The sequence below is a fragment of the Miniopterus schreibersii genome, assembly GCF_964146895.1.
Source record: "Miniopterus schreibersii genome assembly, chromosome: 19".
In the NCBI taxonomy this organism is placed as follows: domain Eukaryota; kingdom Metazoa; phylum Chordata; class Mammalia; order Chiroptera; family Miniopteridae; genus Miniopterus; species Miniopterus schreibersii.
The window spans coordinates 32945529-32963542 of NC_138119.1; the positions used below are offsets into that span (position 1 = coordinate 32945529).

Genomic DNA, 18014 nt, shown 5'->3' on the forward strand with positions numbered 1-18014 from the left:
AACATACTGATGTTTGCCAGAAGTAAGAAGTTTTGGGGGCTGGATGAAAAAGGTGAAAAGATTAAGAACTACAAATTGGTAGTCACAAAATAGTCCCAGGGATATAAAGTACAGCATCGAGAATATAGTTAATAATATTGTAATAACTATGTATGGTACCAAGTGGGTACTTGCAATTATGAGTGGTCCACTTTGTAAAGTATATGTTTGTCTAACCACTATGCTATACACCTGAAACTAATACAAAATAATATTAAATAGAAACTCTAATTTTTAAAAATTTAAATAGTAAAATAAATATTTATATACTCTTAAAAAATGTTATCTATGGAACAAAAATTTGCTTTACCTAAAAGCAACTGCCCCCTAGCAGGGACTTTGGGGCAGGATTGTGAGGGGAACTAAGAGGGTCTTGGAAGCCTCACCTGTCATTGGGAGGATCAGGCAGGTGCAAAATGCTAGTGAAATATCAATGATACATTTCCTCCAATGGAGTCAAGCAAACGTCTGAGGTTGTTACAGGCAGCCCAAAAGACCCCAGAAAAAGCGTTATCAGACAGTCTCCTGAGTCAGAGGGAGAGAGCTGTCCCTGCCTCGATTTTTGTCTTCTTATGTAAATGAATTTAAATGAGAGACCCTAATTGCTTTGTGATAAAGCCAGTCTATTAAAGCAAGCAAATTTATTAAAGGAGCAAAGCAAGCAAATCTATACATCTGGCTTATGAAACATAGATGGGCTCTCAGCTAATCTGAAGAGCAAGTGGGGTGGGTATGGGGTTCTGCCTTATATACCCTCCTGTCTATAAACTGTTGTTTTTTTAAAACAATTATCTGCTAGATATCTTAGTACAAGTTAACTCTAAAGAGCTCCCTTTTTCTTTTTTATGGCTTTTCCACAATTTATGAGAAGCACCTAGCCATTAAATCCCCAAACTGTTGGCTTTTCTGTTGGCTTTTCTGTTTAAACAGTGGGATGAGATAAGACTCTACTCTTCTTTCCCCCTCCTCCCTGCTGTTTTTTTTTTTTTTTTTAATATATGCTTTTATTGATTTCAGAGAGAGGAAGGGAGAGGGAGAGAGAGATAGAAACACCAATGGTGAGAGAGAATCATTAATCGGCTGCCTCCTGCACGCCCCCTACCGCCACTTGCCCCATTGGCCACGTGCACAAGCCAGGCATGTGCCTTGACTGGGAATTGAACGGTGACCTTCCTGCTGTTTTAACAGTTTCGGGATGATGTAAGGAGTCTCTGGTCAGTGAGAAGTTGAAGTAGGGTTCATCTTCCTCTTCTCTCCCCCTTTCCCTTCCACTCCTACATTCTTTTGTAAGAAGAGCTTTTAACCTTTTGTTCTCAAGACAGGATCCTGTTACAAGCAGCCTGTGAAGCTTTTTGGCTTTAATTTTCCTGCCTTCGTTTTCCTATTCCACTTGTCCTAGAATTTTGCTAGCTTTTAATCGTCCTATAACAAGGCTTCAACCAGAGAAGCTGTGATCTCGGCATAGGGAATGGTGCACATTAATGAGGTTTTCCAGGTAGAAATAATGAAGGACTCGCTCTTATCTAAGGACCTACCTGGCTTTGGGCTAAAGGAAGGAGAACTGTGCCGCTTAGAGAACAAAATATTAAAATTTCAACTAAAGATGGAATCAGTATTACTAACTTTTCCTTTTCCTCAGTCTCTAATCTGGCTTTACCTGGCACTTTTTATTTAAAATTTTTATATTTTGCCATCATGGACTTTTTGTATTAGTTTTTTTTTTTAAATATTACACACAAATATTATTTGTATCTATGGCTGGGTTTTTTGGTGCCCCCTTGAATTTTGCGTCATGGTGAGTGCCTGCTCACTTGCCTCACCCTAGCCCTTGAAGGTGTGGCATAGTGTCACAGTTGAGGTGACATCTGATATAGAAAGCAGTTAGACAGACAAGAGCGGAGTAGGAAAGAGAGGCCAGATACAGAAGGTCACTGGGGTGGAAAGCCCTGGGTGCCCAGCAACAGGCCAAACTGGGAAAACAAGTACAGTGGTCCCTCGGTTTTCGGATGTAATCCATTTGGGAGCCCGTTCGAGCTCTGAAATGTTCAAAAACCGGGGGATCACAGCCAACAGTGAGGCCTCAGGACCTTGCCTTCAATGGGAGCCCTGCGGCGTGTTCAACTTCCGAGGCGTGTTTGAAAACCGAAGTATTGCCTCCGGGTTTACAGCATTTGTAAACTGAAATGTTCACCAACGGAGACGTTCAAAAACCGAGACACCACTGCATTGTAGAGTGGGACCTCACCCCCACAGTGACCCTGCCCTCCCTAGCATATTATAGCGATTTACACCCCCCACCTTTTTATATTGCTGGTCATGTGGTTTGGATCCTCCCCTGCCCTTTCCTCCTCTGGCATGTCAATAGTCAAGTGGTAGACCCCCTTAGAGGAGAACGAGGGGGCCAGAGCTTAACCTCATATTGTTGCAGGAGGAATTAATGGGCCAGATTTCCCAGACACCAGTAGGAATGAGGTTTTGGGGGTACCACTGAAATAAGCACTTTCAGAAGCCTCCGTGGGAGGATGAGATGTGGAAAAAGGCTTTATTTGCATAAGTTATAGTTTTTCGGGTTGCAATGTCCCATTTCCCCCAAGCCAGTCCTATAAGAGGGGCAGCTGGGAGTTTAGCAAAACCGAAAGTAAGGCCCGAGCTTTTGCTCCATGTTGCAGCCTGGTGTAGTTGAGCATCTAAGCTAATTAAGTCCATTAATCTATGGTGTGGAGTCCAACAGGGCCATGTACCATATGGGCACAGGGGAGCGCATCCTTTGTCACAGGAGAGCCAGGAACCTATGTGCCAGAGAGAGAAAAGCGAGAGGGAACTTCCTTTGTTTGAAAGCTGAAATATTCAGGTTTTGTGCACTTGCAGTGGTCACACCTCTTCTGGCCCCTGACTCAATTCCAGGTATGATTGATGGGCAGACAGGTAGGCACCTTCCCACGTCACTCAGACTTTACTGGGCAGGCATCTCAACTGCCTTGTCCAGTCCCTTCCCTCATCGATCAGCAGGAAACAGACTTGGAAAGTGTTAAATGCAGCTTTTGGCAAAGTTATATAAATGGCATGTCTATATCTAGTCTTCCCTTTGTTAACGTAAGAAATCATTCAAACCTATGAAGAATTTTTGTGAGTTTACTTGAGGCAAAATGTCGACAATTTCCGGGAAGCCAAAACCTCAACGGGTTGAGATAATGCTCCAGAGGATGGCAGTTTTGCACCTTGCTTTATAGATTACAGTCAAAGGGGGAGACATAAGTGGGTTACATGAAATCCATTGGTGATGGATTAGGGAGGAGGGGAAAGCAAAGCAGGAGTGAGGGGGAAACCTCTGGGATCGGATAAAAAGTAAAATGCTAGACACTCACTTCTTTTAGGTGGGTGCAGGATAGTTAACAGTCAATAATTAATATGATAACAATGACAATGAGGGGATTTGTGAGTGCCTGTCCAGCTCTGCTCTGTGGGTGCCTGTGCTTGAAGGGATCTAGAAAAAAGGGAAATTACTTTGTTTTTGCAAAGGCATGTTTATCAGGTATTTTATTCTAGATGCAAAAAGACAACAGACAGACTTAGTTAAGGTGAACATTGACCTTTGTCAGGGGAGATTCTAGCCTAGGACGTGACTACCTGACATAAACTGCTTTCAGTTAAGAAGTTTTCATTTCAGACCATCCCATGTGGTTACGTTAGGCCTCTGAGCTTGTAAGGCCACCATGCAGGCCTCCCCACAGCTTATCAGGTTTAGTATGTGGCCCCTTTTATTCCACAGTTCTTTCAAATTAGTGTTTCAGGTTTCTTCTAATATATTCCTGGAAGCGGGATCACTGGGTCAAAAGGCAGCTCCGTTTTTAATTTTTTGAGGACACTTCATACTGCTTTCCACAGCGGCTGCACCGGTCTGCGTTCCCACCAGCAGTGCGTGAGGGTTCCCTTCTCTCCACATCCTTCAGGCACACTTCTGAGTTTCCATCCAGCTACACCCAGTCTTCAACCTGGCTTTTCTGTCCTTGTGCCCTTTGACCCCCAAGTCCTGTGGACCCATGCCCAACTCCCTGGGTGTTGGGGATCCGTGGTCAGGCCTACTGTGATTACCCTCAGAAATAGCTCATGAAGGACCAATTTCACGAGAGCATAAGGTATAACTGGCCAAAACCAGTATAAGCTCAGCACAGTGCGAGGCACGTCGTTAATGAGCTGGTTAATAAATCTGTTTCTGGCTGCTATGTCTGCTTCTGCTGAGGACATCTGCTGTTCCTACGTTTTTGCCCTCTTGACAACCAGACCCTTGGAATGTTCCTGATCTCCAAGCCCTGGGATGAAGCCATCATTCGTGTGACACTGTACTTACATTTCAACAGAGATACTTCTAAGCGCCTTGCTTGGGTTTGGCTGATGAATTCACAATCACATATCTAGGAAGACATAATTACACATTCCGGGTTTGAGGATATTTCTCAGCAGTGGGAAGAATTAAGAACTCTTAAATCTGAAGGAGCATAAAGTGTTATAGAGGAAATTGAGGTGTCCTCTTCCCCACTGGGTGCTGGGGATGGGGTCCTTGTGATATCTCAAAAAATAGAATTTTCTGAGGCCCGCATGGGAGGATGAGTGATTTTTTATTTGTGTGGAATTACATCCCTTGGTCTGCAAGGTCCCACTCCAGTCACAGAAGAAACGTAGCTTGGGCTTCAGTTCCATGTTGGGGCTGGGTCCTGTTCAGCATCAAGCTAGTTACAGTCCATTGGTCTTTGTGTGCGGGGTCCACATGGCTGTGGGCCCTGGGGGCAAATACAGGAAGCAGGAGCGAGAGAGCCCTGCAAGCCAGAAGTCAAGCACGACATACCAAAAGCAACCAAGAGAGCGAAGTTCTTTGTTCAGGGAATTAAATATCCCAAGGTTCATGTCCTTGCAGTGGCCACACCTATTCTGGCCACTGACCTGTTCCCAGGTGTGACCGACAGCAAGAACCTTCCGCTTGTCATGCCCATTTATTGGGCATCCATCTATTCTCCTCCCTGTCCAGTCCCTTCCCCCAGCGATCTGCAGGGACTAACGGGTGGCTCCCCTGGGGAGCACAAAACTTTAGCTTCCTGGTGAAGCTGCCCAAATAACATGCCTATAATATTTGGCCTCCCCTTTGCTCTTTATTACAACGGGATCAAATGGATAGTTTTCCTGGAAGGAAGTCAATGTTCTTCATTTTTCCTCAATATTTCTGGCCAAGTCAGTGAATGTTTTTGACTGTTTCCTTTGGGATGAGACAGGGAGTGCACTGCTGTTAGATGATATTCTCAAAGGTAAATGGCTTTGGTGTGTCTGGCGATGTGGGCGATGTGGGTTTCTCCATCTGCTAAGCAAACACAAGAATACAGCATGCTGAAGACAGGCAGGCCTCTGTTTCCCTTTCAGGCGGCCCCTCCATCTCAGACACTATCGCTAAGGCTAACCCAAGCCTCCCACTGTGCTTGCTCCCATTGTTTAATCACTCTGACATTAAAGAAGCTATGCCTTAAGGTCAACACCCACTCATCTTGTTGAATGCTTAATGAACTGAACTTTCCTTCCAATAACCCCTCAGAGCCAACCTTCCCTTTTACTAAGTAAACTGCTGTAGCCATTCTCAGCTTTTATGATCTGGTTGGGTTGGGGGAGCGGGACAGGAGGTATCCCTGTTTCTGCCAAGTGTGATCTGTGAAGGAATGTACTTTAAAGCTTACTACCTTAGTAGTTAGACTCGGGAGTGTGTGAACCAGATGTATCATAGGAAAAGAAAAGGAAATCTCTCCTGCTTCCAGTCTACTGGTGGCTCAGAAGCAAGCTGGAGTCTCCTTCACAGTCATCCCTCCCCTCCCAGGCACAGCCTAGCCATGACCTCAGTCAGGATCCTGCTGACTTTCCTGTCACTCTTACCTAGAACCGCGCTCCTACCCTGTTCCGCATTACTCCCATTTGACTCCCAAAACACAGTTCTCTTCTATTCTCTAGGGTCTATGTAATCCTAATCAAAGAAAATGGGGACATCCTGGGGAACTTCTAATTCCAGGCCAGGAAACATGACATCCCTGGGGCCCCAACATTTTTAAACTAAGCTTGAACTAGAAAAAGCGATAAAACAACTAAGATGAAACTAACCTCCAATGCTTCTTACCTGTTTGGGTACTTGCACCGTGGAATAAAGCGTGTTTACGGAATTTTCCTCTGGAATAGTTTTCTTTAAAAAGCCAAAAACAAACGAACAAACAAAAAGAAATCATCATCCACCCCCTGGGTCACATAAACAAGGCCAAAGAGATGCCTAGAATCCGAAGAAAGGAAAGTAGAGATGAGAGGGGAAAGCAAGAGGGACAGAGGGTTCTGGAACAGGAATGGATAGTGGGAAATGCTCTTGATGATTGTTGTTATAATTATTAATAACTTGTTTAAAGAAATAATTAAATTATTTTAAAACTGTGTTGTGTTTAAGTGAACTTAAAAATATATAAAATATATAAGTCCCATGAGCTATGAGCCTCCAAGGTAATTAAAGGATAATTTGAAGTAATATTGCTAATGTTGCAAATAAACTTTTCCATAAGTCGAAAGGGCCTTTGGGACCAGTCAGCAAGGATGACTGATGGGACCGAACAAAGCAAAACAGCAATACTAGCAATAACAAAAGCTCCTTCCAGGCTGAGGAAAAATATCCTGGGTTGATGAAGTTGATTCCTGAACGTCCAGGACATTCAGTCCCATGGTCTCCTGGGAACGTGTTTGAGTGGGGGAAGGGGAGGGGGAATGAACCATAAAGTCCTCAATTTGACAGAAGTCAGGTTGAGCGGAGCACAGAGCAGTCTCCCTAAAAGAAGAAAGGGGCTCACAGGATACTAACTTCAAAGAGGAAACGTAATATCTCCTCTTGGAAAAGTTGTAGATAAGAGTAGGAGGCTGGAGTAAAATTTGGATTTTGAGGCTTTAAAATATTTTTTTTTAAATTTTTTTATTTTATTAAATAAGCCTATGTGGGAAAGCGCTCTATGACCTTTAAGGAGCTAGTCTTGCCTGGACTACAATGATTGTTCCTGGGGGAACTTTTAAAGTTGTCTACATAGTTCATGTCTCCAGATTGCCTGTTTATTTAGCTTTTTAAAAATTTTATCTTTATACTCTTCTTTTCAAAGAGTTTCCTTTGGATTAACCTTGTGTTCATTTACTTCAGCTTGGTGACCCACCCTTGGGCCAAAGCCTTGAGTGTGGGCCCAGAGCCACAGTGCACCCTCTGAGTCCTTTCCTGATGGCTTCTTGAGTTGCCTCAGAGAAAATGGCATCTCTAAGTCCAGTCTGCTGGCACCACAACTCAAACATCATGACAAAACCATACTGCTCTACCTGTTGTCCTATATGGGAAAGGAACCGGGCTGTTTTGCACTGTGGAGGGCAGGTGTGATTCCACAGATCACAGCGTGAGCATTGCTAGTTGGATTAGACCAGGTGACCAGAGGTCACCAACATCTGCATAAGAAAGAATCCACAAAGACTCAGGGGAGACGCAGGAGCATGGGGTTTCAAGGGCTATGTACCCTCATCTCCCATGTTGTCCAAATCCATGGGAAAATCTCAAACAAGAAGGGCCTCAGAGAGAAGGGTAAGGTCCCAGGGAAGATGGGAATGGACTCACATTAACGCTAGAGATGCTATCATACACTGTCTCTCCAGAAGGGGGGTAGCAGTTAAGGACTTCCTGACGAGCGTCCACTCTCTTCTTCTCCTCAATGGACTCTACAACCAAGTTGGAAGGGAATCAGAGCTGGCCCCACCTTCCACTCACCACCCACATTGGCTCACCACCCCATCTGACAACATACTTAGGGTGAACAACTGTACTGGTTTAGAGGGTTTTCCAGGGCATGGGACTTTTTAAAAAAAATTCTTACTGAGGATATTTTTTCCATTGCTTTTCAGAGTGGAAGGGGGAGAGAGAGAGAGAGAAAGAAACATCAGGATGAGAGAGACACATCGATTGGTTGCCTCCCGCATGCGCCGTGACCAGGGCCGGGGATCAAGCCTGCAACCGAGGTATGTGTCCTTGGCCGGAATCAAACGTGGGACCCTTCAGTCCGTGGGCCGATGCTCTAACCACTGAGAAAAACTGGCTAGGGTGGGGCATGGGACTTTTAGTGCTAACCCCAGGAAAATCCCAGGATTTTACTTCCCAAACTCTGAAAGGGGTGGGCACTAAAGAGAGATTGGAAGGACCCTGGCCTTAGGAGAGAAGTGAAGGACTCAAGCACTCTCTCTACTCCAGAACTAAGGAATGCAGGCCAATAGTGGTCTCCTTCGGGCATCCTTATGCCTAACACCAGTTAGCCTGTTTTGTAGAATTAATGAGGGAGAAAGTGCGTGAATGAGCGTGAAGACAAAAATGGTACATGCCTACCTTTTCCTCTTTGTCTCAACCTAATCAAAGCAATTGGCACCAGCACAAGGACACTGAACAGTAAGGATGTACACAGGAGGCTCAGGACCGTGACATCTAGGTTACCCACGGCACCTTTAAGGAGAGAATGGGTGGAGGCACAGGGAAGGAAGAAGAGTCAGCTAAGGAAAATGACCCAACTTTTAGAGCAACTGCTACTTTTCTCCCAGTCTGGTGACTTCCCAGGGGCCTCCAGTTTTTACACGGGGCCCATTCCCATGGGGACCAGGAGCGGAAGAAGGTATAGCTCCTGAGACTACAGGCTCCTAGAGAAAGAGGAGAGACAGTCACCTTCACAGAGCTTCCAGGCAAAGATGGGGTCTGAAGCGTTGCTGCTAATGGGGTTTCTCGCCATGCAGATGAAGGTCCTGTCTTTTCCCCCCAGCCTCCAGGATATGGGAAGGATGGGGCCATTATGGGACTCGTTGGTTGTCTGCCCCATGGCCTTCCAGCTGTAAGTCACATCCTCTCCTCCCTGTTCCATGGAGCATGTCAGGTTGGTCACACAGGTGCCATTTTTATTGTTCTGCAGACCCAAGGTGATTTTGGGCTTTGATAGGTGCTCTATAAAAGAGAAATGGACAACCAAGGGTGGAAACTATGCCTATATCCCTCCTTTTTCTGAATTATTCTTATAAACCATGGACCTGAACCTCTTCGAGGTGCTGCAGAGTAGAGCAGAGCAGCAATTTAGAGCAGAATTCTCATTCTTATCTGGAAAAGAGAACTATCTAGGTTTGCTTGCCCACAGCTGTATAGCAACGACAACTGCAATAGTAACATAAATAATAACAATTCAACAAGAATGCAGTTGCCATTTACTAAGCACAGCCATATGGCAAACACTGTGTTAAATGTATTTTAGATGTTAGCTACTTTTATCTTTCTTAGAGGCTCCCCATTTCCATGTCCTTAGGCTTCTTTGAAGAGACTTCCACTTAACTCTTCCGGACAAATAACACTTCTGGTCCCCTCCTTACTTGTCCCTCAGAGAATGAGTAATTGGTTCATTGCTGAGATGGGGAGAGTCTGACTTTTATCACCTACATTTCTCTACTTGTGGGTTTGAGCTGCTCAAATTGTTGCAAAATGTGGTTTGCCCTTTTGCTCTCCCCCTAGCTAGTTTGCCTGCAGAATGCACGCCTTCTCTTCCCTTCAACTATGTATAGATGGCGGACACACCTGGATCAAGGTGAATGGCCTACCTCCTACAAGCAAACCCAGGGGGGGTCTCCTGGTGCCCGTGATATTGCATCTCAGTGAGTGAGGCAGCTATTCTTATAGCTGGTTGAATAATTGTTTTGTAAATTTATCTTTCTTGAATGACTTCAAGGTCTAGACTTGGGGAAAAATATTTCTCCTATCTTGCTTTAAAAGAAAAAATAAAGCTTTATTTTTATTTTTATAATCCTCACCAAACGATATGTTTTTATTGATTTTTAGAGAGAGAGAGAGAAAGAGAGAGAGCGAGAGAGAGAGAGAGAGAGAGAGAGAGAGAGAAACATCAATCAGTTGCCTCTAGTACATGCTCCAACTGGGGATCGAACCCACAATCTAGGTATGTGCCCTGGCTGGGAATCGAACCCACAACCTTTTGGTGTATGGGTGATGCTCCAACCAACTGAGCCACCCAGGCAGGGCAAAATAAAGCTATTTTTTATCTTCCTTCCAATTCTTGTGTCTATTTCTCCATTGATTGGAATGTGTAGGGGAAGAGGGGTGATTGATGTTTATACCTGATATCTTTCTAAGATAGGTATCGCTTTCCTCCCCGTTACAGTTATGGAAACTAAGTTTCGCAGAGGTTAAGTAACTTGCTAAGACCATGCAACTAGTAAATAAGGAAGTCCGCATTTGACCTATGTGATTGCTATTTCTCATTTCACCCATCTGCTGCGTCTTATAGAATCTCAGAGTAGGGGAGGGATCTCAGGGGTCAGCTACATCTACTTTATCCATGCAGGAGTTCCATCTTCCACATTCTTGCCAAGTGTTTATCCTGCCTTTGCTCAAACATCTCCAATATTAGGCAGTCATCCACCTTTGGAACTGACTGTACTCACCATAGACTCTCAGCCCATACTCCTGGGTGAAGGGATCCTTGTGGGAGGAGCTGTATATGAACACACGATAGGCACCAGAGTCATTCTTTCTCAGTTTGCTGAGCTTCAGGGAGTAGCTTCCATGTGGGAACTCTACCCTGTTCTCATTATGATTTTGAATCACTATGATATTGTTTAGTTTGCTTGCCACTTTTGGCTGTATGGTGACAAGAATAGTTTGGTTAAAGAACCAGACAATGCTGTCAATCTGATTTACTGAGTGTGCCAGAGGGAAAATCACAGATCCACCAAGGGCACCAACCAGCTCCTTCAGGGATCCAGAGGCTGCTTGCCCTGTAGAAACAGAGAATCATAAAATAAGTGTGAGTCTCTGCCTTTTCCACCAATTACTCACCCCCTTGGGGTTCTAGGAAAGTCCCAAGAAACCCTCTCAGTTCAAACAAACCAGCTCCTGGGAAACCCTTTGGAACCTCACTCACATGAAGGCACTGAGGTCAGAATTCCTTCCTGAAAGGAGTGACTGCAGGTGAACCTGCTGCGCTCCCAGAGACACGTGGGAGGTTACTGTTCGAGTCCCTGCCCTCTTGCTCTTGGGAGAGCTGATTTAGATGCAGGGGAGGACGGAGCAGCCTGCCTGACATGGGGCCGTGGTTTTCAAGCACAGATGAAAACATTGCGAGGTGAGCCGTAAGTTCCTAAGGACAGTGATAGCTTAGAAATCTCCCGGGACTTCTGAATAAGAGAATCTGATGCTACCAAATGTTGACCTGTCCCCTTGATTACAGGTCTGGGTTCTTGACCAACTTTTCTGCTAAATTTACTTTCAAAAGTCCTGGTTTATCTATCTGGGTAAATGCCTTTTAGATTCCCCTATAACTGATGAGTCAGTGAATATATTCTTTGAGTCCCGCAGGCCTTTATCAAACCATTCTGTTAAGGAATCTGATTTTCAAAAAAAACTTCTCTCCCAGCTTCCTTAATACTAAGGTAGGATGGTTTTTCAGTTGCTCGCTGATCACCTCAAGGGGTATTAAAGTAGCCCCAGTAAATGTTACAGGTGAAATCAGCTGTATTTTGAGTTATTGATGGATCAGTTAATGCATTTATTCTTTCACTTCAACCACAGAGATGGAAGGAGTTAATATTTTGCAGTTAAATAAACGTTGGGCACCACTTGCCCTCAAGTAGGTATAACTCTTGAATTTAGGGAAACTTTGAGTAATTTTGTTTTCACATGAGGTTTTAGGGAGATGCTTAAGTCAGTGTGGGGACAAAACTGCAAGAATGTGGCTTTAGCGTTTTAGCATGTGTGCCCGCATTTAAGCTCTAAACAATTATTCTTTTCGCTTCGCACATGTGGTGCTATATTCTCAGGGTAAATGTCAGAAATTGTGAATTATGTGGTGATATAAGAAAATGCCTCCAAATTTATAATAACTAGTTAGAATGAAACTGGAGGATGACAGTGGATATTGCCAGCATGAGCCTAGATGGTGTGCATGGTTCTATCTTAGTTGTATCTTCAGGGTGGGGAAGAGGCGTCATGAAAGAAGAAAGCAGCTCCGTGCCACTCCCTAAATGTGAGTTCAGAAGCTTCGGGAAGTGTTGGTGGGCTCCAACAACTTTTGTTTTCTCTTCCCAGTTGACTGAAAAGGGATGTAGGAACAAAAGACTTCTCCTCTCAGTTGCGGAGACTGAATTGCATTTCCCCTTCTTAAGATGGCTTCTTGGCCTGAAGGTGAGACCCCCTAGAGTTTTACCATGTCTAGGTAGGTCATGCTTTTCTCCTTCAGCCATTCCTTTCTTCAACAAGAATTTATTTGGTTCCATATTTGTGCCAGGCACTGTTTAGGAGCTGAGGATGTAACTGGGGGGCAAGTCAGTCATGATCCTTGCACTCATGGGGTTGGGAGATGAGATTGGCATCAAACAAGTCCATGTGTTATAAAAGGGGGAGAAACGGGTACTTGGGGAACATACAATGGGGGAGACTTAACATGATCTGTGGGATCAGCTGACTCTAGAGAATACGTCGGTACTAACGCCCATCTATAAGACCGGGAAGAGTTGGCCCCAGGAGACTCATCTACCCTCCCACCTAGATCAGTGCAGTGAATGGTGTAACTTGCCTCCTTTGCATCCATTTCACCCCTTCCTCATTCTGTTGCATCCAGGTGGTTTGGGTAAGAATGGCAGGCTCCCAGCTCATGTGGTAGCCTTCCTCAGGCATGGCAATTAATCCCGGGGTATCACATGACCTGGGTTGACTGTATCTAAGAGAAGCCCAGGACTTTTGCTCTAAGGCCAGGATGAGCATATGATGCTGTGAGAAGATAGGGAGCCCAGAACTGCCACCCACTTACTACCACCAGACAAGCAGCCAGTCCTTTTTCCCCACCTGATCCCATTTACCTCCTACCTCACAAGCTCTTGTTTGTGCTCTACCATTCTCTCTGCTTACTTAACCTTATCCAGGGCCCATAAAGCCTAGCTGGAAGCCCTTCCCTGAGGAAGTCTCACACACCCAGTAAAAATCCACCAGTAATTTATTTTTTGCTTTAAATTCTTCAGAAGGAGATATTCCCCAGGATGGTGATTGGACATAGCATCTTGCTGTGAATTAGCCAATGTGTATAGGCATTTGGTTCCAGATCGCCTGGTGATAGGGTTTGGGGTCCCACCCAGGGAGGGGGGAGATGACTTCTGCCAAGCAGCATGGAGGGATGGGAAAGATTTAGAGCTCTGGCCTAACTGGAAATCAGGAGAGCTGGGTTTCAATCTGGATCCTTCAGTAACTCCAGCAACAAACTCATGGTATCACTAGTTTAATGGGCATTATCTTTCTTGATCCTCAAAGCAATTCCATGAGATAGAGGTGAAGCTCCACTTTATAGATGAGGACACGGGGGCTCCAAGATGCTAAGCGACTTTCCCAAGTTCCCAAACTGGAAAATGACAGAAGTGGGATGGGAAGCTAGTTAGTTCCTCTGTCTCAGCGCCTGCGTTCTTTCCACTGCTGCCGCGGCGCTTACCACTTTGAGATTCGGTGTTCTCAGCTTTCCCCAGGGGGAACATAACTACCTTTATTTGTCAGGATTCAGGTGAGGGTGAAGTGCGAATACGGATCTGAGAGCATTTGGAGATGTACAGAGCAGTCTGCAGCGAGGTGGGAGGGAGGAAGAAGGGCGGGAGGTCGTGTTATAAGGAACAGACCTTCCGAACACTTCCCATTTTTTGTCTCATTTTCATAAGGATGGCTAAAACTGAAAAACAGGTTTCCCCAAACTTCTTTGGGAAGGTAGGTTTAAAGCCCACCCCCCACTTGCCAGCCCAGTTGTCAGTACTCAGTGCCCCTTGTCATGGCACCTTCCTCCTTGGCAAGGCAAGCTTCTCAGAAGGTGGTCTGGAACCTAATGCCTGTAGACCAGTCACTGCCTACTTCACACCATGCAGGGAATATCAGCGAATATTCTCTGCCAACCTGCCTTTGGAGATTAAGGGAGCTGGGCAGGAGATACTCTGCCTTCTGCTCTAGCCAAGACACAGATGTTTTTGGTATCAGAAGAGTCAGCTTTAAGATGTCCTCCACAACCGAAAGGGACAACACCTCCTCCCCTTTGTTACCTCCCTTTACTTTGGCTTATCACCTCCACCCCTTAACTTGTTCCCCCAAGGCTCAGGAATTGAGTGGAGGGAGGGAGCCCAATTAGAAAGGAGTCTCATCAGTACAGCCAGAATCAAGGGATGCTGACTCAGAAAGGCCTCAGGCTGGGGGACTGTGTGAAGCCCACCTCTCGCTTGCCAGCCCAGTCCCTGAGCACCTCTGTTAGTACTCAGTGTCCCCATCAGAACTCATCACCACGTCATGGCACCCTCCTCATGGAAGCCAAGGACCAGAGTATCTTGGAGCTGGGAGGAATCTTAGGGATTACTTAGTCCAGTTCCATTTTATAAGTGAGGAGACTGACGTCCCGAGGGGTATATGACTTTTCAAGTCTCTGGAAGACCAAGATTAAGAACCAGGGCTCCTAAGGCATGGTTTCCCAAGCCATGACCCCGCCACCCTTGAAATACGCAGCAGTGCCTCAATGTATTTCTGAGGGGCTGAGAGGGTGGGGGGCAGAAAGGGGATGGCTGGGCAGAGATGGGAACTGCCCATCCATTAGAGAGGTTTCAGCTCTGCACATTGGAGTTCATTTTCTTGTTTGTTTCTCTGCAAGGGTTCTCTTCATAGAAAGAAACCACTGCTTAAAACAAAAAGATTTTGGAAACTACCGCTCTTTACCCAACTTCTCTTTAACAAATATAACCTGGAAAGAGCGTTTTAAATCAGTGCCATGTACAGATGCCCCTTGGCTTATAGTGGAGTTGGCCTAATAAAACCATCACAAGTTAAAAATATCGTAAAGTCAAAAATGCGTTTAATATACTCACCTATCGAACATCAGTCTAGCCTACCTTAAACATGCTCAGAATACTTATATCAGCCTACAGTTGAGCAATTTTATTGAGTTTCATCTCAAGATACTTCTTCTCAAGGCTAATTGCCTTCCTTTTCTCACCGGAAGCAGGAAACAAAGATGAGCATTTTGTAGACATTGTGAGGTGTGAAAACACAAAACCCAACGTCTAAAAAACATTGGCAACACAGTACACTGTAAAGAACGGTCATGGTCACGTGACTGACTGGAAGCTACAGCTAGCTGCCGTGGCCCAGCATCATGACAGAGCATCGTATTGCTTATCACTAGCCTGGGAAAAGATCAAAATTCAAAATCTGAAGTGTGATTTCTACTGGTGCACACCACCATAAAGTTGAAAAATAGCAAGTTGAACCATCATAAGTCAGGGACCATCTGAACATGGAGCAGAGGCTTGCAAACCTCCCAATTCATCTCACATGTTTGCTTCCCCTCCAACCCTAACCCTAACAGCGTTCACACCCAAGCTCTCTACTGCTCTGCCCCTCACTCATCTCATGCCTCCTTCTTCTTGTCTGTCCTGGTCCTTTCCAACACCCTCCCAATTCCCCCTTACCCACTTTTTTCTATTTCCCTTTGTTGCTTGTCTCCTCAACCTTCCTCTTTCATTTAATCATCACAAAATCTTTGAGGGGGGAACAGGTTATTGTGCCCATTTTCCAGATGAGAATACTGAGGCCACAGAGCTGCTCATTGGTCCCTCTTAACTTGGCCATGGGGGGGTCCCTATTGGTGCGTACACATTCTAGAAACAGAGTTACTTGCTCTTCTTGGGCATTTCTAGACCCTACCTTGGCCTCATAAACCTGGAGGGGGAAGGAATCACAACTAGTTCTCCTGGGAAGAGTCAGGCTGAATATGCATTTACTGAGCACTTCTCTGGTGTCAGGTACTGTGTTAGGCAGGTTGGTGTGAACTCAGTCTCTGCTCTCCCTGTTACTAGCTGGATAATTTTGTCCAAGACATCTTGACATCGCTGAGCCTAAGTTTTTTCATCCATAAATCAGGGGTCATGATAACTTATAGACTTGTGAGGAGGTTGTATGAAAAATGTCTTAGAAGTAGGAGAGGCTTAATAAATGATAATTATTATCATTGTTTTGCCCTTGATATCTCATTTAAAACACCACAATACTTCTTCACATTGGGTTTCATTTTTTTTGTTATGTACTCATGAAGACCAAGGTTCAGAGACTGAGCAGCTCACCCACAGACTATAGCTACTAAGTCAAGCCCAAGAGCCCTCATCCAGGGCTGGTGCTGCTCCCATTGTCCTGCCCACTGGAGGCTCTAGGACAGGCGTGGATCTGCTTCAGTCACGAGAAGTGTACCACACAGGCTGCCCACAGCCTCCTGGAGCACAGCACACACTTGTGCCCTGCTGCCCACAGTTCAGGTTTAGGGTGGGTTCCTGCCACCTCCTCCCCCACTTCACCGTCTCCAGGTTTCACACTAATCACCAAATAAGGTGAGAACTTATTTTAGGACCAACAGCTTAGAACAAGCACACACTGAAAATACAAGCTGAACAGTTGGTGAGGCCAGGTGGCGGGGAAGGAAGCACTGGAGCGCTGACCGGCTGTGTGGCCTTGGGCAGATCACTTCAGGCAGGCCTGGGGCACATGTGAGCAAATCAGTCATGCCAGATCCTCAGAGGAGAGCTCCATGGAGGTACCCCGGGAGTTTCATGACCGGAGATATATTCCTAACTTATGGAGCTCCTGTTCTGTTCTGAGATCCCTGAGGAGAGCCAAATGTTCAGACTAGAGTGCTGTGACAGGTGGAAGAAGTTTCCAGTCCTTCATGGCATTAAACATAAAGTACCTACAATATGAGTTCGTTTCCTACATAGAAACTGATGAAATTGCTTGGGTTAAGCCCTGGCCTATATGGCACAGTGGTTAGAGCATCAGCCTGGGCACTGAAGTCGCGGATTTGATTCCAGGTTGACTATACCTGGGTTACAGGTTTGAGCGTGTGCAAGACAACCAATCAATCTCACGTTGACCTCCTCTTTCTCTCCCCTCCCTTCCTTCCACTCTCTCTAAAATCCTCCGGTGAGGGTTAACAAAACCAACCGACAAAATTGCTTGGGTTAAGAGATAGAATTCAAATGTTTTCTTTCACCAATGTAATTATTTTACATAATCATTTAAAAATCTACAACTAATGTATCTCATAAATGTATTCAAAGAAAATATTTTAAATAAATGAATAAATAAATAAATATTTTTTGTTAATTCTCACCTGAGGACATTTTCCCCACTGATTTTTAGAGAGCGAAAAGGAGGGAGGGAGAGAAAGAGAGAAACATCAATTTGAGAGAGGCATATAGATTGGTTTCCTCCTGCATGGGCCAGGGATTGAACCCGCAACCCAGGTATGTACTCTTGACTGGGAATGGAACCTTCGACCCCTCCATGCCTGGGCTAACACTCTAACCACTGAGCAACACCGGCCAGGGCTAAATACCTATTTCTGAAAAAAAATAAACATACACCTGAATGATATCATTTTGTTTTTAAAGGTGTCCTCAAAGGGAGGGAGGGCTAAGGTCCAGGGAAGATGACATTCTTCATCTAATTTGTCACAGAAATTGTGATTAGAATACAGGTCTTCCCGATACCCAACACCTCTGCTTTCAGCCCTTCCTTCCCTAAGACACTCAGAGGGGAGTCAGCCCCCAGAGTCACTCCTCTCCCTTCAGTCTCTTTCTGCCCCCTGTGATTCAGAGATCACAGGGTATAAAAAGCAATATTAGGTAAGGGAGCAGAGCCTCCTGGGGGGACCCGGGACCTGGAGCTACCCCTCCTAACGGGGTAACAGGGCAGGCAGGCAGGGGAGCAGGGTCTGGCTGGACTCACCTGCGAGCTGGGCGAGGAGCGCGATGAGGGTGCAGCTCACGAGGGAGCCGGGCATGCTGCTCTCCTGAGGCCAGCTGTGCGAATGCACCACTTCCCCTCCGAGCACCACGCTTTC

General features: G+C 45.4%; 1 protein-coding gene across 2 annotated transcripts; it reads right to left on the reverse strand.

Moving 5' to 3' along the window:
* Positions 1-3566: 3566 nt before the first annotated feature.
* SLAMF7 (SLAM family member 7) lies at positions 3567-18014 on the reverse strand. 2 transcript variants are annotated; one of them, XM_081121444.1, is made up of 7 exons: positions 17900-17979; positions 10555-10887; positions 8783-9055; positions 8453-8566; positions 7694-7794; positions 6188-6250; positions 3567-5389 (listed from the first exon to the last, which is right to left on the reverse strand). In XM_081121444.1, exons 1-7 carry the CDS (start codon positions 17952-17954, stop codon positions 5318-5320), a joined length of 1011 nt encoding a protein of 336 aa, XP_080977570.1. In that variant the 5' UTR covers positions 17955-17979; the 3' UTR covers positions 3567-5317. The 2 variants fall into 2 exon arrangements, with proteins under 2 accessions (XP_080977570.1, XP_080977571.1); XM_081121445.1 differs by having other exon boundaries at positions 4638-5386; positions 17900-18014.